Genomic DNA, 24177 nt, shown 5'->3' with positions numbered 1-24177 from the left:
CACTGAAGGACATGTTGGACGTCTTCAAGTCGGAGATGTCAAACTCACCTGGGTCACAGGTGCACTATGTACTGTAGGACGGTGGCCAGAGTAGGTACTGCAACTATGCTGCTCATTGACACTGTGCGGTCTATTGGCCAGAGGAGGTACTGCAACTATGCTGCTCATGGACACTGCGGTCTACTGCCAAATTGGATCTTTTCAAGAATACTGACAATGAACTAATATTTACTAGTACAGTAAGTTTTGGAGCTAAAAATGTCTATTTCTGGAAATTCAAAATGGTGGACAATGGAGAAGACCCCCCCTTTTCATGTATGAAAAGTGCAATTTTTCCAGTCATAATGAATACTTAAAATTTGATTGTGGTGGTAAGTATTCTTGAAAAGGGTAACTTTTGTTAATTGGCAGCATGAATTCTGGAAATAAACTACTAAAATATCACACAGTGCACCTTTAACTGAAGGGAAGTTGAAAAATTTGCTTATTTCCAGAAATGACACAGTATCCCTTTAACCACATGTTCTGTGGAGTTGCCTTATCAAATGATGCACTTACAAAGAAATATTCATTTAAAGGTTTTATATAATTAAGATAATGTACACATACAAAAAAAACATGTACTCGACTCAAAACTGTACAGTCGTTTCTTTTTTTTTTTTAACCAACATTACAACAGCGGTTTGTTTCATCACTTTTAGGTTTCCTCAACGTTCCACTAACGTTATGAAACATAACAGTAACCCCACAAGGTCTTGGGTCACTGCAAACACTGAAATCTCTTCCAGTCAATGGATTTCGAGACATGCATACAAAAAAAACCAACCCTTGTGTTGTGAAATTCTCAACACGTCTTGGTTGCTGCTGCTCTCTCAATTCCCCTGCCGTATCATGATGAGGTGCGATCGAGTTGTGCTTACAGATGCATGCACATGCAGTGATAGAGGCATTCTCAACAAGCTAATTACAGGCAGGTCAGTCAAAAGGCCTGTTCACTCTTCAGTGAAAACACTGAACTGCACCATAACAACATTGCTGAGGAAACTCTAAATAACAGGATTTGTTTTTTGTTTGTTTTGTTTTTGAAGAAGCTATTCATTGCTTCAGAAAACATTTGGCTATAATTGGGTTGTCTAAAAGCGCTAGTTTATCTTTTCTGTGGGCAAGATAAACTTTCAGAGCTGAATTCTGTTTTCTATGTTCAAAACGTTCAAAAGGCTGCAAAGTCATCAGACATCACCAGATTATCATGCGTAAGGTATCATTGCAAAGCACAGAATCTGCACATCATCCATTACCTCAATATGCCCCTGTGCCTCACTCTGGCCTGCGTTCTTGTGGCACACAGTTGACAACAAGTGGCATTTAAAACTCAACTCCATGCCCTGGCAGCAACATGGCTGCACTGACTGTGAGGTTTAGGGCAGGGAGTAGGGCCTAGGTGACAACGTGAAAATGACACTCCACAGGTGTCAGATATTGGTGTCTGGTCAAATGCCACCAAAACATTAATATGCCCGGGGTAGGAGGCTGTGCCGGATCACAATGCAACCTAGATGTTATTAACATTCTCCAAACTCCCATCCTCAACCAGCGGTTGTGACCTCGCGCTTGGCTGACGACCCACCTCTGTGGAGAAAACAATTTAGTTTCCCCACAGTTAGCCAGGGGTGGGGAACCTATGTCTCGAGGGTCGTTGGCGGCCCTTGAGGCAGTTTTATTCCGCCCCCGATGTAATTTTCATGTTATGCAGCTTCACATGAAATGTGACACATTTTGTAATGGAATCTTCGAAAATACATTTGCAATACAATTAAGTTAAGGTGGGGTCTGTTTTAAAAGGTGGCTGCCTTCAATATAGGTCTAAAGTGCAGGGGGAATCCTGGTTTGTGTCCACAGCACGGCCCTCGGATGAATTTGAAGTGGCCTACCCTAATGAAAAAGGTTCCCCACCCCTGGCCTAGACACAACAACTCATGGGGGGACTTTTCCCCATTCAACATCCTGATTGCAAATGGTCAACCTTTGAACTGCGCTTGACAAGATATTTAATTAAACTTCTGAAGTCATCTCGACATCATCACGAGGGCACAAGGATGGGAGGTAGAATAATGGAAATAACCAATACCAGAGATTCTTTAAGTATATAGATATGCCAATGTAATAGGTTGCTATGGGCTCCTAACATGACCAAGTTCCGGTCTGCCTAAAGGGGCGTGTCATAACACTCCTGGCATTGAATAGAACAGTCCTTAGGTCTGCCTAAAGGGGGATTTCCCCGGAAACAATGGGCCAATGGAACCTCTCTCTCTCTACTCTCTCTGCCAATACTGTACTAATCCAGCCCATCATGCATGAATCATTTGCATGCATCTGTAAGGACAACTCATTCCACCTATTTAAAACAAACAAAAAAAGTTATAAAAAGTTCGAGTTGTCCATGATGTCATATGTATGTGGTGGCAGAACAAAAAGTCTTTGATCTGATTGGGCCTCTTGAGTGTTTCCACTGCTTCCAGGTGATTTCTTATTGGGCGTACTGAGTGTCCAGTACTTCCTGGTCATTTCTTATTGGATGTCCTTAAGTGTCCAGTACTTGCTGGTCATTTCTTATTGGGCTTCTTGCGAGTCCACTGCTTCCTGACCGTCTTCTGATTGGCCAGGCTGGTGAGGGCGGTCTCTGCGGTGGCCAATGGGAGTTGAGGGAGCTGCAGCTTGCCCATCTGCGTGGGGTATCGCGTCTTCATCTCGTTCCTGAAGACCGGTTGGCCCAGCAGATGCTTCAGCTGTTTTTTAAGACCCTTCACCAACCGCTGCTGCTCCAGATCTGCCTCCTGATCACGACCAGCCGCTGCAAACACAAGGAAAGACAACGCAACACTGTGAGATGATGGGCTGTGTGTGAGTGTGTGTGAGTGTTTGAACTGCTTCCTAAGACCCTTCACCAACCGCTTCAGCCACCTTATCACGACCAGCAGCTACAAACACAAGGAGAGACAACGCAACACTGTGAGATGGTGTGTGTGTGTGTGTGTGTGTGTTATTAATAGCCTATAAAAAATCATGAGAACAGTGATTTCAAGTAGCCTAGGTCTATATGCAAAAAAAAAAATATATCGATCTATCCATCCATCTACCTCTAAATTGTAGAAAATGATAGGTTAAGCTACGTGTAAACATGATTGGCAGCTTTCATGTCAGGAGCACATTAGGAAGGCAAAGGGAAGGCTCCAAAATACCCCAGTTATTTTATTTATTTATTTTGTAGTAGACTACAGTAGGCTACAAAACAACACGGGCAGATAGGGTCACACTGACCCAACAGGCTCTGCAGTAATTGTTTGAGATGTTTAAAAAGTTATTTTTACTTCTACGTCTTTATAAATAGGCCTGAGCAAAGAAATATTCTTCTATGACGTTCTCAAGAGAGGAAAAAAACCCTAAGTGCTTAAGAAAGGGCATTGTTCGTTAAAAATACTTGAGAATTTCACTGAAGACAATTCTTAGGAACTGCTTAGCTTTTTTTTCTCATGAATAGTTTTGCATGAAAACAGGTCAGGGGAGATAAACATGTGAAGCAGGGGTGGGGAACCTATGTCTCGAGGGCCAGGGGTGAGGAACCTATGTCTCGAGGGCCAGGGGTGAGGAACCTATGTCTCGAGGGCCAGGGGTGAGGAACCTATGTCTCGAGGGCCAGGGGTGAGGAACCTATGTCTCGAGGGCCAGGGGTGGGGAACCTATGTCTCGAGGGCCAGGGGTGAGGAACCTATGTCTCGAGGGCCAGGGGTGAGGAACCTATGTCTCGAGGGCCAGGGGTGAGGAACCTATGTCTCGAGGGCCAGGGGTGGGGAACCTATGTCTCGAGGGCCAGGGGTGGGGAAGCTATGTCTCGAGGGCCAGGGGTGGGGAGCCTATGTCTCGAGGGCCAGGGGTGGGGAACCTATGTCTCGAGGACCAGGGGTGGGGAACCTATGTCTCGAGGGCCGTTTGCGGCCCCTGTGGCAGTTTTATTCGGTTCTGATATAATTTTAAATGTTGAGCAGCTCCACATGAAATAAGACACATTTTGTGAAGGAATCTCAGAAAAAGCATTTGCAATACAATGAAGTTATATTCAGGGGACGTAGAGAAGGTGGGGTCTGTTTTAAAGCTGGCTGCCTTCAATATAGGCCTAGACATAGGTGCAGGGGGAAATCCTGGTTTGTGTTCATAGTACAGCCCTTGGGAGGACTTTTATAGCCTTGGAGGAATTTGAAGTGGCCCTCCGAATGAAAAAGGTTCCCCATCCCTGGTGTAAAGGGTGCGGCAGGCAGGCAGGGCTGTGTGTGTGTGTGTGTACTAACTAGGGGTGGGCATAGATTAATTTTTTTTATCTAGATTAATCTCACTGTAATTATGAAATTAATCTAGATTAATCTAGATTAATCTATATCAAAATGGCTCATTCAGAATAGGCACAATAGCGAAATAATGCCGAAAAAACATTGGGGTTTCTTAAGACAGATGGCACATTAGACCAGAGCTCATCTTTTTTTTCCCAAAATGCATCTCATCTTCAAAAAATGGTCATGTTGATACTTGGTGATGAAAAAATTACAGCAATATGTGTAAAGTGTGTCCAATATGTTAGGAAGCATATACAGTTATAAGATACTGAAATTTCAAAATGAACAGCGCTATAAGTTGTAGAGGCAAATACAGATAAATCTATCAAACATTTAATTTTAAACAAAATTACCTCAACAATGCAGCATTTCTAATGGGCAGAGAGAGAGAGAGAGAGAGAGAGAGAGAGAGAGAGAGAGAGCAAGAGAGAGAGAGAGAGAGAGAGAGAGAGAGAGAGAGAGAGAGAGAGAATCTGCCACTGACTGTTAAAAGGAGCAGCGGCTCCTTTAAGAGAGGGAGGGGCTCTGCGCGTAGTTGGCTCAGCAGCCCTCATCTAGAACCTACAGCACTGGCACACGGCGATTTGACAGTTGTTCTCAGAGTTAGAATGTCAGATGAGTTACAACTCGACATGAATTCAGTTTGCAAAAAAAAGTCAAGCGCGACAACCGCGAGCTTTATTACCGTCGGACATGAGAATATCTCACTGAATCGCAAATGTGCGCGATTGCAACACAAACATTCAGCGAGAGTAGATATTGACAGTTTCAGTTTGACAATCTTCAAAATGCATAGGACTATCACACGGAATGTTTTGCAATTATAGCACAGGCAAGATTTCTGGAAGTTGTTTATGTATTCTATGCAATGCATGAGGAAATGTAGGCTATGTCGGGCTGGTAGCTACTCACACACAATAATGTCTCTCTATGCTTCACCTCAAACAATAACGTCTCTTTAGTCTACTACTTATGAAAAAGCACTCAAACAACAACTACCACGGCAGAGGGATTAATGTTTTCAGCATGCAAACACTTCATATTTAGTAGGTCTGCTGAAACAACAGGTGGAGAGAGGAGAAGCGACTGGAGCGCAGTCTGAAAGCGTCTGTCAATTAAACGCTATGGTGACGTGCATACCCAAACTCCAAACCTATATTTTGAGAATAGATTAACGTGCGATATTTTCTTTATCGCGCGACAAGAGTCTCACATTATCGCAGCACGTTAACGCCGATAACGGCCCACCACTAGTACTAACCCATCAGTACGTCGTCGTCCAGGTCTATGTCCATGGCCTCTGCCTGCCGTGTGTGTGTGTGTGTGTGTGTGTGTGTGTGTGTGTGTGTGTGTGTGTGTGTGTGTGTGTGTGTGTGTGTGTGTGTGTGTGTGTGTGTGTGTGTGTGTGTGTACTAACCCATCAGTACGTCATCGTCCAGGTCTATGTCCATGGCCTCTGCCTGCTGTGTGAACCAGGAGTTGTGATGACGCTGTTTGCTGTTGTGGTACTCAATCTTCTCAATCCTCCAGGCCAACTTCACACGCTCCTAGAGGGAGAGAGAGAGGGAGATGGGGGGGGGGGGGGGGGGGGGGGGGGGAGGAGAGAGAGAGAGAGAGAGAGAAAGAGAGATGTAGAGAGAGAGAGAAAGAGAGAGATACAGACAGAGGGAGAGAGGGAGGGAAGGAGGGGGAGAGAGAGAGAGAGAGAGACAGAGAGAGATAGGGAGAGAGAGAGAGAGAGGGAGAAGGGAGAGAGAGAACGTGAGCGAGCAAGGGGTCATCAGCTTTCATACAGTGAAAACATTCTTTACACCCCTCCAAGTCATTCTGTGTGCAACCGTCCTAAGCTATTCTGTATGAATGTGTGTGTGAGTGCGTCTTAATATGCGACCTTGCCTCCTCCACTTGCGCTTGTCTCCTCGTCCCGCCTCCTGGCCCCTCCTCCGTGGAGAAAACGATAAAGTTTCCCAGCTGTCAGCATAGCCACAACAACTTTTGAGGGACTGTTTTTCATTCACCATCCCAATTGCAAATGAGAAAAACACTCTACAATTGAGCTTTTGCAAGATATTGAAATATAATGCTGTTGTCAGTGATGTCATCATGATGAGAAGCAAGTGGAGGAGGCAAGTGGAGAAGGCAAGGTCGCATATTAAGACGCACTCTGTGTGTGTGTGTGTGTGTGTGTGTGCTACCTTGATGGCTGCCATGCATCTCGTCTGTACGGGGAATATGGGCAGGTCCTCGTCCTTGCTCTGTGTGTGTGTGTGAATGTGTGTGTGTGTGTGTGTGTGTGTGTGTGTGTGTGTGTGTGTGTGTGTGTGCTACCTTGATGGCTGCCATGCATCGCGTCTGTGCGGGGAATGTGGGCAGGTCCTCGTCCTTGCTGTGTGTGTGTGTGTGTGTGTGTGTGTGTGTGTGTGTGTGTGTGTGTGTGTGTGTGCTACCTTGATGGCTGCCATGCATCGCGTCTGTACGGGGAATGTGGGCAGGTCCTCGTCCTTGCCCAGCGTGCGGTAGATCTTCTTGTAGTTCATCAGGTCGTCTGGACCAATCAGCAGCAAGCTGAGGCCCTGCTTGGTGGCCCGTGCCGTTCGGCCGCTGCGGTGCACGTACGTTTCAGAGGTGCGCGGGACCTGGAACACACACACACACACGGACGCAGGCAGAGAGACACACACACACACACGGACACACACACACACACACACACACACACACACACACACGCAAGCAGAGACACACACACACGGACAAATGGACACACACACACGGACACGCACGCACGGACACGCACACAGGTGGACACACACACACACACACACACGCATGCACGGACACACACACAGACAAACACACACGCACACAGGTAGACGCACGCACACAGGTAGAGGCACACGCGCACACACACACACACACACACACACACACACACACACACACACACACACACACACACACACACACACACACACACACACAATGAACAGGGAGTTCTTGTCTACAATAGAGCACCTGTACCACGTACAATAGTATATTTATTATAATACACTATAATATTAATAATATTAATTATTATTATACTATATTATTATATTAATTATTTACTATATTAATGATTAATAATGAGAGGTTTGTTACCTGATAGTGGATGACGTGCTGTACGTTGGGGATGTCCAGCCCTCTGGCTGCCACATCAGTAGTCAACAGCACACAGCTGATGAGGAGAGAATAATATTACATTACACTTACAATACATTACATTACATTACACAGATGATGAGGAAAGAATAACACAGTCAGGATTACACTTACAATATATTACATTAGACTACACTCACAATACAGTGGCATTACACAGCTACAGAGGAGAGAATACAGCTAATAAACTACTAGATAAATACTGCTCTCCAAAGCCAGTTCAAATTCTTCAGATACAGTGTATTGGTTACAGGCCCAGCACACATGTGAGGGCTTCTTTCATCTCCGCAAATTGCTCCAGGTTCTGTGTGTGTGTGTGTGTGTGTGTGTGTGTGTGTGTGTGTGTGTGTGTGTGTGTGTGTGTGTGTGTGTGTGTGTGTGTGTGTGTGTGTGTGTGTGTGTGCGTGCGTGCGTGTGTGCGTGCGTGCGCGTGTGTGTACTCACTGTTCCCTCTCTGCAAAGCGTTCCAGGTTCTTGAGCCTCTGCTTCTGGTGCATGTGTGCGTGTGTGCGTGTGTGTGTGTGTGTGTGTGTCTTGTCTCCAACTCACTGCTCCCTCTCTGCAAAGCGTTCCAGGTTCTTCAGCCTCTGCTTCTGGTGCATGTTGGCGTGTGTGTGTGTGTGTGTGTGTGTGTGCGTGTGTGTGTGTGTGTGTACTCACTGTTCCCTCTCTGCAAAGCGTTCCAGGTTCTTCAGCCTCTGTTTCTGGTGCATGTTTGCGTGTAGGGGAAGAGGCGTCTGGTCCAGAATCAACAGCAGGCTACTGAGTCTCTTGATGCACTCAATGCTGTTGGCAAACACCATGGTACGCCCTGCACACAGAGAACACAGGAAATATTATTAAAAGGCAAAATACTTGCTCGATATAGCCCGCTTTAACAGAAAATAGCGCAATTGGCTAACTTTGTGCAGCCCACATGAAAAATTCTCGCTGTTTTCCCTTCGGTCAACTTTCATTAGTCTGCATCAGATGTGACATGTTCAGAAATGGAGGGAATTGCCCTTTAACCCATTGATGCCTGATGTTGCATTGCGCAACATTGGCCCTGGCGCCTGGAGCTGCATTACGCAACATTCAGGCTCATGAGATTTGAGACAACTTTATTAAAAATCTCTGTTTGTTTGAGATGAATGAACACATTCTATTGAAAGATGAGGATCTTAGCGTTTAAATGCAACTTAACAAATATTTGTATGTGCTTCAGAAGCTGAGATATTTAGTTTTTTATAGGCTGAGGGCAGCTTTTCTTAAAAAGGGCTCAGGCATTCAGCACCCTTTCTTGCAGGTGCCTTAGGCGTCAATGGGTTAAGTGATGGTTAGGCTGAGAGAGTTACACAATGCACCTTTGAACTTAGGAGAGCAGAGTAATTCAAAATATTACACAGTGGCCCTTTAAACTTAGGGAGAGTGGAGTAATGTCAGAGAGACACTCGATGCTGTTGGCAAACACCATGGTGTGCCATGGGCACAGAGAATGGAGAAAAACAGATTTTAAAATTACCCTCCTAAATTTCATAAATGTGAAAAATAAATATACACACATGAAACTGTTGGCGAACACCATGTTGTTCAATTAAAACATTAAACATTTTGACCACCCTCATCCGTTTGTACAAGACTGCCAATTGAACACGTGATTTAGTCTCCCCCATATGTCTCTTCCCCATCTCTCTCTCTCTGCATCTCTCTCTCTCTCTCTGCATTTCTCTCTCTCTCTCTGCATCTCTCTCTCTCTCTCTGCATCTGTCTCTCTCTGCATCTCTCTCTCTCTCTCTCTCTCTCTCTCTCTCTCTCTCACACTCTCTCTCTCTATAGTATAGCTTACCTGGGTACTGGGAGAGGAAGTAGTATAGGTAGAAGTCCTTCTCCTCCTTGGTACACTGGATACGCGTCTCCACCAGCGTCTCTACGGTGGCCTGTTGGTACGCAAGCAGAAATAAAATAACCATCAATTTGAATCAAGTAACATGCAGGCAGGTATTTCAGCTTCTGTTCATTTATGTGTGGGGCACAATGTAGGATGACGCCGTTTGAGAGGTGCCCGTGGCATGCCTGTCTCAAAATCTACAGTCAAGAAAAAATGCTGTTAAAATCAACTTGCTGTGCGAATGTTTTCCATCACGGAATGCCAGCAGTTGATACAAATCTGAATACGGTATGCAAAGTGATTTTTTGTATGAGTGTTTCCTAATTGTGTTTCCCACGGACCGCTCTCACAAAAGTTACATTTGGAGTTCTTTGACAAGGGACCCTGGAAGTGGTCGTGAGCGTCATCGTCCACTTACTAGTGACTCAAATAAGCATCAGCTGACTCGGGACAGTGATTAAGCATCGGCTGACTCGGGACAGTGATTAATTAAAACGTTTAGTCCTACAACATTGACATTTCAAACATAAGCCTAGCCCTTAAGTTTCCCATAAGTTTGATTCAAATCATGGAGTAAACAAAATAATCGGATAGCTGGCCTAAGGAATCTAATATTGAATAGAATGGCCATGAAGGCTCTGGTTTACACCTGAAAATCTTAGTGCTAATACTTGCCATGTCATTTTTTTCAGAGCATGCGATTCCCCTTTCCCTCTGCCAAGGTAGGCTAGCACACATGTTGATCAATTAGTATGCCATTTTCATTAAGTATACTTAACAGTTCAGATTATTCCTCTAGAACTGCTAAGCTCTGGTCCGAAAAGGCATGCCCACTTTTAGCATTTTATGACAGAATGCAGCCTAGTGTGTGTGTGTGTGTGTGTGTGTGTGTGTGTGTGTGTGTGTGTGTGTGTTTTGCCACCCCTTACCTGTTGTCGTGTGAGGTCGATGACTTTGGGCTTGTCCCGGATGCCCACTTTCTGCATCAGCAGCTCCAGCTTGTTGCTGCTGTTGGGGTTCTGCTGCCCCCTCTTGGATTTCTTCTGCATGACACGCAGGGGCAGGCTGTGCACCATGGTCAGGGTAGCTGAAGAGGATACAATAATATAATATAATATAATATAATATAATATAATATAATATATAATATAATATAATATATAATATAATATAATATAATACATCTATATATTTCTTCTGCATGACATGCAGGGGCAGACTGTGGACTATGGTCAGGGTAGCTGAAGAGGGAATGATAATACAGTATAATATAATATAATATAATATTAGTCATAGTTAATGTATTTAATAATATTTTATCTATATGTTACTTCATGACGCGCAGGGGCAGGCTGTGGACCATGGTCAGAGAACATATAATGCAATATAATGTAAAATATACTGAATCTATATATCTATATATATCTATATATCTATATATATATATCTATATATATTCTATATGACACACAAGGCCAGACTGTGCACGATAGTGAAAGTAGTCGAGGAGGGAATTCTAAGTATTATTCATATAATAACATATAACAACATACAGTATAATATAATATAATATAATATACTGCATCTATATATTTTCTTGTGCATGACACACAGACTCAGGGCATGCACCATGGTCAGGATGGCTGAGGGAATAATCATAAATATTTTACAATATAAAATCTATGATAACTAAATATTTATAAATAAGATACACAACATGATGACTAAATATGCTGCCGTCACTGCTGATGCTCCAGATTGTTACTGCTGTTGGCACTCTGCTGCCACCTGTTGGCTTTTATCTGCATGACGTGCAGGAACAGCCTGTGATTGAAGAGGTCATGGCGCATCTCTCAATGTTCTAGTGAGCACACTTGGAAGTGTGTCAGCCTAATTAGTCACCGCCAGTGATTGGATACTCTGCAGAGTTCACCAGAGAGTATCCAATCACTGTGTGTGATTAATTAGGCTGACACACTTCCAAGTGTGTTTACTAGAGCATTGAAAAATAGCCATAGGCACTATTTCTCAATGTCCAGTGTTCTAGCCTTGCCAGGATGTGAAACGCCCAGTGATTGGATATTCCACAGAGTTTTACACCAAAGAGTATCCAATCACTCTGTGTTTCATGCACTACCAAAGCTAGAACACTGGACATTGAGAAATGGTGACAGTAGCCTACTGTATGTGTCACATGTCTCTCAGAGCAAAACTAAGAAAATCACCTGTTGACATTTTCTCCTATTTGTGAATGTGTGTGTGTGTGTGTGTGTGTGTGTGTGTTAGGGGTAGTACGGTTCACAAATGTCACGGTTCGGTCCATATCACGGTTTCAAGGTCACGGTTTTCGGTTTTGTACGGTTCTGTTTTTTTTTTTTTTTTTTAAATAAAATGTATTATATAAAAATTTGAATGAAAATGTAAGCTTATCATGGGTATGTTGAATTTGACTTCATTTAACCCAACTGAAAGAGGAAAGATATCAATGATTTTAACATGCTTCCATTTATTTCACAAAAAGGGAGAACTAAGTCCTAACTTTTAAGTTGACAAATATTCAAATATTACATGCTATAACACAGTTGATGTGTAAAAATAAAACAGCTACACTCCTGTAGGTAATGGGACCATTAGGTCAGTGTAGTATGACTATTTTGGTTAATGACACACTGAGAACGAATTTTATGAATCAGTTGCTTCCTATCATGAAACTGCCGGCCGTGAGAAGCATAGAAGTAAAATCAGAAGTCAAATTCAATTTTAAGTGAACAAGTGATAGGGTTATGTTATGTTAAAATGTGAAAGTTAAGGTAACAAATAATTTTAAAAGATCGTTTTTTTAGAAGTGTATGCACAAGAATGTTTCACAAAACTCCTGTGAAGCTGAGCCTTTTAAAACAGTCAAATTTTATTTTTGTTATAGTGTTAAACATCAATGTTAACTAGGCAACAGCACAAAGTCCCCTTCCGTCCATCAGAGTTTAACTAGCTACATATAATTAGGCCTACAGTTGATTGCAGTTAAGGACAGCACAGTGAATCTGATGGATATGTTCAATTATCTCGCATTTTGCCGTCCGGAATCCCCATTCAATGCCACGTGGATAGGACTGGGTACCGAAATTCAATTCTTTGATGGAACCGAATTAAAAGCTAAGGTTCTACTTGGAATCGAAACGTGCCTTGTCTGTCGGTTCCACGTTTCGGTTCCTGAAGTCTGACTGTCAGAGCCATCAAATGTGTGTTTAAGCACGCGGCCATTTCAGCCAATCACAAGTGTCACAAACTGACCACGCTCCTCCTCTTCCCGTTTCGCACCTCATTTAAACGATTGATAAGACAGCTGATATTCAACCAGCTGATTGTACTATTGAGAAACAAAAACATGCCGTCGAAAGCGTGGCTATATTTCAGGAAAGTAGATAAGGAAGGAGCGCGCTGCAATATCTGTGATAAACTAATAGGCTATCATGCAAGAATGGCAATACATCCAACCTGTTCAAACACCTGCTCTTGCATTCGATTAACTTGCGTGCGGAGTTGCAGCATCTTTACAACGGCACCGTCAACCTCAACTATGCTATACCGTCAACCTCAACCATGACCTCGACTCTTCAGGAAGATGTCTCTGACTCCTTGGAAACATGTTTTTCCATGAAAAGAGCTAACTTAGAAAGAACTGGTCTTGTGTTGGGGACGCACAAATGTAGCCTATTTAGACCGTCGGTTTAATTCGAGGGAACAAAGAACACAGCGACAAAAAAGATTTCCTCTCTATCCGGCTGGATAATAACGCCATTGTTTACTTGAAGTAGCGGCCGCTTAAGGTTAAATAACTGTGGATTGAAAGAACATAAAAACGTTCCGTAAAAAACTGTAAAAAGCTAAGAATCTCAGCTTTTGAACAAGCCCTAACACATGTCTGTAGGTCTAGGTTAAGGAGATCACTGGCTGTTAGGGAAAAAATGACGAGATAAAAAACATGGTTGGAAAGCGCTATTTTTTCACTTGCAACAGCGGCCGCTTACAGTTCAATAACTTTTGAATGAAAGAACATAAAAACGTTCCGTAAAAAACTGTAAAAAGCTAAGATTCGCAGCTTTCGAACAAGCCCTAACACATGTCTGTAGGTCTAGGTTAAGGAGATCGCTGGCTGTTAGGAAAAAAATGACGAGATTTAAAAAAAATGGTTGGAAAGCGCTATTTTTTCACTTGCAACAGCGGCCGCTTACAGTTCAATAACTTTTGAATGAAAGAACATAAAAACGTGCCGTAAAAAACTGTAAAAAGCTAAGATTCGCAGCTTTCGAACAAGCCCTAACACATGTCTGTAGGTCTAGGTTAAGGAGATCGCTGGCTGTTAGGAAAAAAATGACGAGATTAAAAAAAATGGTTGGAAAGCGCTATTTTTTCACTTGCAACAGCGGCCGCTTACAGTTCAATAACTTTTGAATGAAAGAACATAAAAACGTGCCGTAAAAAACTGTAAAAAGCTAAGATTCGCAGCTTTCGAACAAGCCCTAACACATGTCTGTAGGAGAAGGCGATCGCTGGTTATATATATATTTAGGCCTATATATCGTTTAGATTAGGACTCTTTAGCTTAGATTCACCATGGCGTGAAAGCACAGTGTTGTCGCGGCTACTTGCAGCAGCTGATCATACGGCCCAGTTCTAGTCCCTGTATGGAAATGCGTGCGAGACAGCACCATCGAGACCCCGTCAAGTTTCATGAATAGCCTATTTATGAAGCCTAGTTGTGTTAGAACAGTTCTGCAGTACCTAGTAGAAAAGCCCCAGCTGTCGACAGACTGGGTAGCGTAGGCTACATTAAAAAATCATGTCAGGCACGCTTGACATAGGATTGGTACCAGAAGTGAAGTTGCACCGTACAGCAGAACAATTTTAATCAGACATGAGTACATTTATCAGTATCAAAACCGTTTATTATACTTGCCAAGCTATGCCAAGAGGACAACTTGCAGCATGCAATTAATCATGAATGCTGTATAGAATTAAATGCCTTTAACCCGCCATTGCTTAAGTCACGAGGAGCTCCGCCTTGTGGCAGGCAGGGAAACTCATGATTTACAGACCCGTTACGCCATCTACTGGCCACTTTGGGTAACTGCAGGTTTAATTCAGGGTTTCTAGGAACCGAAAATGGAACCGTTCTGGTACCGGAACCGAAATGAAGGAACCGGAAATGGAACCGGAACCGAAAATTGTCAATCAATACCCAGGCCTACACGTTGATATAGCCTACACTAGGCTACTGTAACGTAAGTCATAGTCTGTTCTACTAATCATGTTCTACTAATCTGTCATTGTTTGTAAATTCATGTTCATTTAATTTAAAATGGTCAGCATAAAGACGGGGAACAGTCACTTGCGCTAACGTGGAGAGAGAGGGGGGAGAGGGTGATGGTGCTGCTGACCGACCTGCACTTGCTTGTAGGCTACTGTAGCCTAGTCAGCTGGTGCATGCTGTTACATTATGTCTTTCAGTTGGCTGATAGAAATCAGTCTTTCCACACTCAATATCCTACTTAGTCTTTGTGTTTTATGCTTGTAAAAGTAGTAGGATTTTAATAGCGTCGTCCGCCGGTGGTCACTCTTTTTTTTTTTTTTGAAACCGTGGGCACCGTGCGGTTGCCCACTACCCCGTTCCGTGACATGCAAACCGTACGGTCTCGGTTTGCAACGCAAACCGTACCATGCCTAGTGTGTGTGTGTGTGTGTGTGTGTGTGTGTGTGTGTGTGTGTGTGTGTGTGTGTGTGTGTGTGTGTGTGTGTGTGTGCGTACCTGAGAAGACGAAGGTCTGGCGTTTGGGGTTGAACTGGGAGGTGTTGAGCATCTCCAGAAGGTTCTCCAGCTCGGCAAAGTGGCCTCTCTCCACCATACGGTCAGCCTCGTCAATAACCAGCGACCTATACAAACACACACACAATAATCATCATCATCATCAATAACCAGAGACCTACACACACACACACACACACACAATCATCACCATCATCAATAACCAGAGACCTACACACACACACACACACCTCTAAGTTACTCATTAGTCTGCAAAGTGGCCTATCCACCATGCAATCTGCCTCATCAGTAACCAGAGACCTGCACGCACCTCAAAAGTTAAATCAGTAGTCATCACAACAAACTTGAACAGTATCAAATATGAAACACACACAAAATAGACTCACAAGGGTTAGTGATTGCATCTCTACTTATAGGTGTGTGTGTGTGTGTGTGCTGACCGTAAGTGTCTGAGGTCAGTGAGATGGGGATATGGGGGTATGGGGGTATGTGTGTGTGTGTGTGTGTGTGTGTGTGAGTGTGTATGTGTGCTGACCGCAGGTGTCGGAGGTCGGTGAGATGGGTGTGTGTGTGTATATGTGTGTGTGTGTGTGTGCTGACCGCAGGTGTCGGAGGTCGGTGAGATGGGGGTGTCCATCCTTGATGAGGTCCCACAGGCGTCCGGGCGTTGCTATGACGATCTCAGGTCTCCGACTCAGCACCCGAGTCTGTTTCTGGGGCGCCATGCCACCAACCACGATGGCCGTACGGATACCTACAAACACACACACACACACACACATCAATACACACACCACCAACCACGATGGCCGTACGGATACCTACAAACACACACACACACACACACACACACACACACACACACACACACACACACACACACACACACACACACACACACACACACACACACACACACACACACACACACACACACACACACACACACACACACACACACACACACACACACCACCAACCACGATGGCCGTACGGATACCTACAAAGTACAAACACACACACACGTCAAAACACACACACACACATCAATACACACACCACCAACCAGGGGTGGAAAGTAACTAAATACTTTTATTCAAGTATTGTACTTGAGTAGCTTTTATGAATACTTTGTACTTTTTAAATTAATACTTTTACTTGAACTTGAGTACATTTTGACCCAAGTACTTTACTCAATTACACTGGAACCTGGCCTGAGTACTGAGTAAAAAAAATGACTGAGAGACAAAATGCCATGCACAATAATGCCACAATCCGCCGGAAATGAAAGATTGTGCAGGATGGCACACAGCATTTCCACTATTTTACTATCTTGTATCAATGTATTGGATGATAGCTGGTGCCAAGCAAGAGATAGTAATAGAGGTTATGGAGGACGATATTCAAGAAAAATAAACACGACATTCTCAAGAGGAAGGCTAATTAAAAGTAACTAAGTAACTTTTACTCAAATTACATTTTAAGTGAAGTACTTTTTACTTTTACTTGAGTAGATTTTTAGATAGGTACTTTTACTTGTACTTGAGTAGAATTTAGGCAAAGTAAAGATACTTTTACTTGAGTACACATTTTCTGTACTCTTTCCACCTCTGCCACCAACCACGATGGCCGTACGGATACCTACAAAGTACAAACACACACACACGTCAATACACACACCACCAACCACGATGGCCGTAAGGATACCTACAAAGTACAAACACACACACACACGTCAATACACACACCACACACCACGATGGCCGTACGGATACCTACAAAGTACAAACACACACACGCACGAGCATACACACACACACACACGCACGCACGCACACGCGCACACACACACACACACCTCTTACCTGTGAACTGTGCGATGGCGTCTATGTGGTGTTTGACTTGTACGGCCAGCTCTCTAGTAGTAATCACACACACACACACACACACACACACACACACACACACACACACACACACACACACACACACACACACACACACACACACACACACACACACACACACACACACACCTCTTACCTGTGAACTGTGCGATGGCGTCTATGTGTCTCTAGTAGTAATCACAGACACACACACACACACACAAACACACACCTTACCTGTGAACTGTGCGATAGCGTCTATGTGGTGTTTGACCTGCACGGCCAGCTCTCTAGTAGTAATCACACACACACACACACACACACACACACACACACACACACACACACACACACACACACACACACACACACACACACACACACACACACACACACACACACACACACACACACACACACACACACCTCTTACCTGTGAACTGTGCGATGGCGTCTATGTGGTGTTTGACTTGTACGGCCAGCTCTCTAGTGGGCGTCAACACCAGGGCCAGTAGAGGCTGTTTAGGCCCCTCCCCCTCCTCTTCCTTCTCCTCCTCATTGGTGTGCGAGTCACCCTCCTCAACGCTGCGGATCTGGATACACCCCCGATCTTCATCAACAGCAGCCTCATCGTCGTCATCAGCATCATCGTCATCTGAATCATCTTCACCACCTGACAATAAATAAATAAATCAATAAATAAAACAAAATAATTTATACTTCTGTGGTTGTCATCTGAGTCATCGGCACACACCCTTGATCACAATCATCCTCATCATCTTCACCTGTATCATAAAAAAATATTTTAAACGATGATTTTTACTTCTGTGATTTTCTCGTTTTTACCATTTAGTGGTACCTTTCATTATTCTATTTTACTTTCTCCATTTGTCGACAAAGCACTTCTGTCCACCAAATGTGGTGATTAAATATTATAAAAAAACGAGTGAATAAATGAACCTTCTTCACTGGCAAGGTCTACAGCCTCGTCATCATCATCATCATCTTCACTTTGTAGCTCTAGCTCCTCCTCTTCCTCCCCCTCCTCTTCTGATTGGTCCTCCTCTTCCTCTACTTCCTGTTTCTCTTCTCCCTCTGCTTCCTCTTCCTCTCCTCCTTCCTCCACAGCAGGAGTCTCTTCTTCCGCCTTCCCAGAATTCCCCTCTGCTGCCGCCGCTGAAGAGGAAGTGACATCGTTGCTGGCTGGAGGCGGGGTCTCATCCTCCTGTGCGCTCCCATTGGCTGCTTCTTTTGCCTCAGTATCCAGCTCATTGGTTGCACCCTCTTGTTCTGCCACCTCATTGGTTGCTGCTGCTTGTTCTGCCGTCTGATTGGCTGCTGCCTCTTGTTCTGCCTTCTTATTGGCTATCCAGGTCTCGGAGGCCTGCTTCCATTCCAGGATGTTGTGGAGAATGGGGATGCCGAATGACAGAGTCTTGCCACTGCCTGAAGAAGGAAACACACACTTGGTTAGCAGACTTATACACTGTGACACGGACAGACAGGGTCTTGCCACTGCCTGAAGAGGAAAAACAATGTTGGCAAAGTTTAATTTAGCAAACATAGTAGCCCATAATTATCAGTAAGAGTGAACCTGACTCCCAACTCAACTTTCAATACATTAATCCCAGACTGCAGAGCCACCCCCTTATCCATCCAACTCCCCAACCACACGCACACGCACGCACATGCACACGCACAGACACACACACATACACACACCCGCACAGACACACACACACACACATACACACACACACAAACACACACACACACACCCGCACAGACGCACACACACACGCGCACGCACACACACGCTCTCTCTCTCTCTCACCTGTCTCTGCGGCCCCCAGTACGTCGAGGTGGTCTCTGATGGCGGGGGGCAGTGCGAGGGCTTGGATGGGGGTGGGGTGGGCGAACCCCAGGCAGCTGAGGGCCTGCAGCACCGGCGAGGGCACGAACAGATCCTTCCACGCCGACACGTCTGCCCCCGCAGTACCGCCACGGGCTGCCAGGGCGGCGCTAGTCCAGTTCTTCACCTCCTTCTTCTTCTGCTTTTTCTTCTTCTTCTTCTCTGGCTGCGTCGTCTAGGGTGCAGAGTAGGGGTGTACAAAAAAAAATCGTCATGACAATACATCGCGATACATACTTTCCTGATATACTGCATCAATTTATGACAACCGATTATTTAATAATAATACAATTCTATTTGTCACGGGTTCACTTTGTTCAGTAGAGAGTAGGTAATGTTTCTGTTGTGAGGGAAGCTCTCTCCCAGATGGTAAATTGCTTCAAGAAAATGAACGTTGGACATTGAACATATGAATGCTACACAGCAACACACATAAGCTGCATTTTTACACATACTAAAGAAAGTACGGCAATGCATCGCAATAGTACATGAATTGCTATGCATCGCTATAGAATCACATTGTGACATGTGTATCATGGCTGCACGATATCAGAAAAAAATCGATACTCGATAACAGCCTGTAATGCCTCGATAACAATATTTAAAGGATATTTAGAAATATAGCCGAGTGTTTTTCTTGTCACTAATTTGTCGGTCTGTGTGGGGGCTGTGGCTTTGGTCATGGCAGGCTTTTTGCGCATTTGTTGACATTCAGCTAGTGATTGGACAGCACAGAAACGTTTTACTTGTTAGCGATAATTAAGCCATTTTCGCAATACGCATATTGATATCGCGGTTTTGATTCATTTCCGATATTATGCAGCCCTAGTGTGCATCATAATGAGCATTGAATCATGAACCCTTCCCCAATACCCATTATTACTCTTTACTAAGCACCAATATTATTGGACACCAGATGGAAATGAGCATTTGTGCAATAATCTGTTCATATATGTTCATTTATGTGTAATGTCCTGAAAAATAAAAGTAAAGTAAAAGTAAAGTAAAGTAGCCACCCCTGTTGCGGAGGCAGCTGTGGAGGCTTCCTTCGCTTTTTTCTTCTCCTTCTTCTTGTTCTTCTGTGTCTGTTTCTTCTGCTCAGCTGCAGGGTTCTGTGAGGATGCCTCAGTCTGCTCGTCTACAGTGGCTGATGTTTGTTCTGCACCTTCCGCAGTCGTCTTATTCTTCTTCTTATTCTTGTTCTTGTTTTTCTTTTTAGGCGTCACAGACGGCTTGTCCTCTCCTGTCTGCTTCTCCTGGGCTTGGCTCTTCTTCTTCCCTGGGGGGTCGCAGTTCGTCCCTGGGGGGTCCTGCTCTGTTCCGGTCCCAGCCTCCTCAGGTGTGCTCTTCTGCTCCGGTGTGTCAGCGTCACCTGTTGCGTCACCCGTCTCGCTCTCAGCTTGGCCCTGATTGGCTGCCGCAGCGTTCTTCTTTTTCTTCTTCTGCCTCTTCTTCTTCTTCTTCTTGGCTGGGGGTTCTGCCAGCTCTTCCTCCTCCTCCATCATCATCATCCCTTCTTCTCCCTCCTCCTTCTCCTCCTTCTCTGCTTTCTCTTCCTCATCCTTCGCTTCAGTCATAGCGCTGGCCTTCCTCTTCTTCCCCTTCTTACTCTGTTTCTTCTTCCCCTCCTCCTCCACTTCGTTCTTCTCCTCCTCCACAACCTCTTCCGTGTCCTTCTTCTGCTTCTTCTTCTTCTTCTTTTTCTCCGTGTTCTTCTTTGTAGGGCTGCATAATTATGGCAATAAAAGATAACATCACAATTATTTAGATCAAAATCGTTACTCATGATTATTCAACAACAACAATTAACAACTGATTTCAGTTAGCCGCCAGCTGGTCTCATAGGACTGCTAGCATGAAGGTAAAATCTGCACTGCCATGCTCAGAGAACGGTTGAAAGTACAAGAGAAAGGTAAAACTCAATTATTTAACTCAAGGGGAGGTGTGTATATGAGCCTTTTTCCAAAAATGTGGCAGTATCACTTTAAATGAAAGTCACGAAATGAAACACAACTAAAAATGTATTATAGAAGGGAGCTTAAGTAGGCCTACACATTTTTGGCCAGAAACACCAGCCTAGGGCTGCAAAATTAATTGAAAATAATCGAATATCGTGATAAATTAGTGAAATGGAAGTCGGAATTTTAATCGTGATTTAATCGTGGCAACAGTGACCTAGCTTTGAAAGCGTCCTTGAAGCCAGAACATACTGAAAGACTGGTGTTTCTGGCGAGAGATCTGTCCAATAGGTTTCATGCGATTGCCTTTACATAACTATTACAATTCATTTTATTTTGCTCATTCCGTACATAGTTCATTCTTGGTTATATTTCATCTTGTTCTGGCCCAAAGGCCGGTTACTATATTGCCTGCTGTGCCATCACTATTGAATCACCATTGCTAATTTCTTGTAATCCCCGCGCCTACCAAGAGCATGATTTTCAGTTAATTTCGATAAATAGTGCAGCCCTACCTCTTCTCAGTGTGGAAGAGTGGCATAATAATAATAAATCATGTCAAATCATAATAAAATGTTATTATTATTATTATTATTATATTATCATCATTATTACTACTAAAGTATTATTATTACTATGATTAAAAGTGCAGCCCTACCTCTTCTCTGCCGGTAGGAACGCGCGTTCCGTCTCCACCAGTGAGTACTCGGTGAGCTCCTCGAAGCAGACGAGTCCGCCCATCTCCTCGTTGGCGAAGAGGGAGGGGTCTAGCTCCACCGCCTTCCACTTCCCCTTGATGAGCAGCCCCCGCTTAGGACCGCCCCCCACCACCCGGCCACCAGCTTTAGACATGGACTTCTTGGGCTTCATGGTGGATGAGACGACGGGATGATCAGACGACACTAAGAGAAAAACACAATGATCAATTATTATAATATTATAATATATATATATATATATATAATATATAATATATATAATTATATATTAATCATATTATAATATTATTATAATTAGTTATAGATATGAACTTCTTTGGCTTCATGGTGCATGTGGTGATGTGATGATCAGAAGACACTAAGAGGAAAAACACAATAATTTAGTTATTCAAGTGGTGTATTAATCAGGGGGCCCCTCTTAAGACCGCACACCACCCGTCCACCACCTTTAGATATGGACTTCTTGGGTTTCATGGTGGATGTGGTGGTGATGAGTAATGGTGGGAAGGCGTCCGCGCCAATGTCTTGCCCTGAGCGTTTCGCTCGGAGCGTTATTCCAAGAGTAATGTCTTATCCTGAGCGTTTCACTCGGTGCGTAATTCCAAGAGTATAATGAAAAGGAAGAAAGGAGTCGCACACTGGAGCTGAATGCAAAATCAGAAACTGTATTAAACAAAGCCGAAAAAACGAAATAAACCCGACAGACAAGGGACAAACGTTTTGGGTCTAGCCCATCATCAGTGTTCCCAGTTTGTAACACTGATTTTTAACCACATCTGATCTGCCTTTAAGCTTCATGATGGCAGTGGTGAGACAACATTCAAAGATAAAACAACTTAGTTATTACACCATTATAAAGTAGAGTAACTATTGATACCAGGGGAAATTAGTAGCATTAACCAAATGCTTCCAACTATCCTGCCCTTAGATCAGCCTTTGGAATTCAAAGCAACACTGATGAGACGAGAATATAAGCTTACCTCAGAGAACACAACGCGTTTATACAGGCCACTATATTGTTGTTTCTATTATTTATTGTTGTTACATATACACTGTCCGCATTTATCAGAGTCTTTTTAAATGCAAGGTGATTTTAAAGCACATGACATAATCAACAACGTCATCCAGTGTAGGCTATGAGGAAAAATACTCTGGCACAATAGTAACTGACTCCAATTTACGTACTTGGAGCAGACTGACCCCAGTAACATTGAAACAAATTACCTACACTTCCTGTCCCTGTACGTATAGACCATAAAAGTCCAATATTTAACTAATGTCCTTGTCGCCTAACTTTGAATATAATGCTATGTCATGGTCTGGGTCTGCTTGTCTGAAGTGGTGAAGTATTGGCAACATCAGGTGAAAGTAAACAAGGCATCAACAGCATGCCAGTCCACCATAGCAGCTCAGATCACATTTCCTCCATTCTCTGCATCGTGATATGCACAATGTTGAGTTAACCCACAACCTCAAACTCGTTGAATTCTGAATGAATGATGTAATATGCACAGTATTACATTAACCCACAACCATTGAGCTCATTGACTTCTCAGGGTGACAGAAATTCATAGCGACGCACCACTCGAAGGACGTGGGTGGACACAATAACTTTGACAACACTAATAAGTGGTGCCAGAAAACAAAAGCAGCTTCAACACGCCGGTGGAATAATGAAATCAGTTCACTTATAAAGTTAAGTTGACTGACTCTGCTGGGTGCTCTTTGAATCCGTAATAATAAACCATTGTGCTCTGTTTGGCATTCAGCATGCTGCGTTCTCAAACAACTCAGTAGTGCGGAGGAACACAGCGAGGGACCCAAACACATTTTAAACATCATGTACGTCAAGAACAGGAAATACCACTATGGCACTACTTTCAACAATACTTACATGTAACTCCAGACACGGGCGTCAAGGTCTATTGTTGATAAACGTGTCCAAATTAACACAGAAAACCGTAAACTGCAGAAAAACTCATGTGGCACACGAGGCCGCGGCCATGTCGGTTTGACGTCACGACAGGTCTGTCCAATCCTGTGCCGCTGACGAGATCAGAACTCGCCAACCGTAGCTTTAGAAATTGCGCCACTCAGTGGTGGAACATGAGAAGTGCTGTCTTCACAGACTCACGCTGTCCTCAAAGCAATCCCATCCATCACAAAATAGGCCTTGGACATTGCCTTCTCAGGAGAACTGAATCAGGACATCAGAATCGATAAGAAATAGGATTGCTCATACAATGGGACAAAGCAAAAACGCTCAGTTTTTTTGCATAGTGTTGAACAGTGCAATTTAAACTAACAAATTAATTATAACTGTTGGCATTTGATTGAACTTTTTTGTATACACACTCTACCACATAATGGATAACCAACACTCGTTGATTTCCAACTGACTCACATACCATTTTGAGTAAAATCA

At 43.7% G+C, this 24177-nt stretch overlaps 1 protein-coding gene across 1 annotated transcript; it reads right to left on the bottom strand.

Moving 5' to 3' along the window:
- Positions 1–1669: 1669 nt before the first annotated feature.
- Positions 1670–23767, bottom strand: ddx24 (DEAD (Asp-Glu-Ala-Asp) box helicase 24). Its single transcript, XM_063217620.1, has 15 exons — positions 23647–23767; positions 21692–21935; positions 20092–20800; positions 18998–19250; positions 18124–18609; positions 17597–17836; positions 15878–16031; positions 15260–15384; positions 10383–10540; positions 9412–9502; positions 8247–8397; positions 7527–7602; positions 6833–7021; positions 5803–5932; positions 1670–2851 (listed from the first exon to the last, which is right to left on the bottom strand). The coding sequence occupies exons 2-15, from the start codon at positions 21901–21903 to the stop codon at positions 2604–2606; spliced, it is 3222 nt and encodes a 1073-aa protein (XP_063073690.1). The 5' UTR covers positions 21904–21935; positions 23647–23767; the 3' UTR covers positions 1670–2603.
- Positions 23768–24177: the final 410 nt, after the last annotated feature.

Source organism: Engraulis encrasicolus, chromosome 15, assembly GCF_034702125.1.
Source record: "Engraulis encrasicolus isolate BLACKSEA-1 chromosome 15, IST_EnEncr_1.0, whole genome shotgun sequence".
Taxonomy (NCBI): Eukaryota; Metazoa; Chordata; class Actinopteri; order Clupeiformes; family Engraulidae; genus Engraulis; species Engraulis encrasicolus.
The sequence above is the reverse complement of the archived record's forward strand: the minus strand, read 5'-3'. Positions and strand labels throughout refer to the sequence as shown.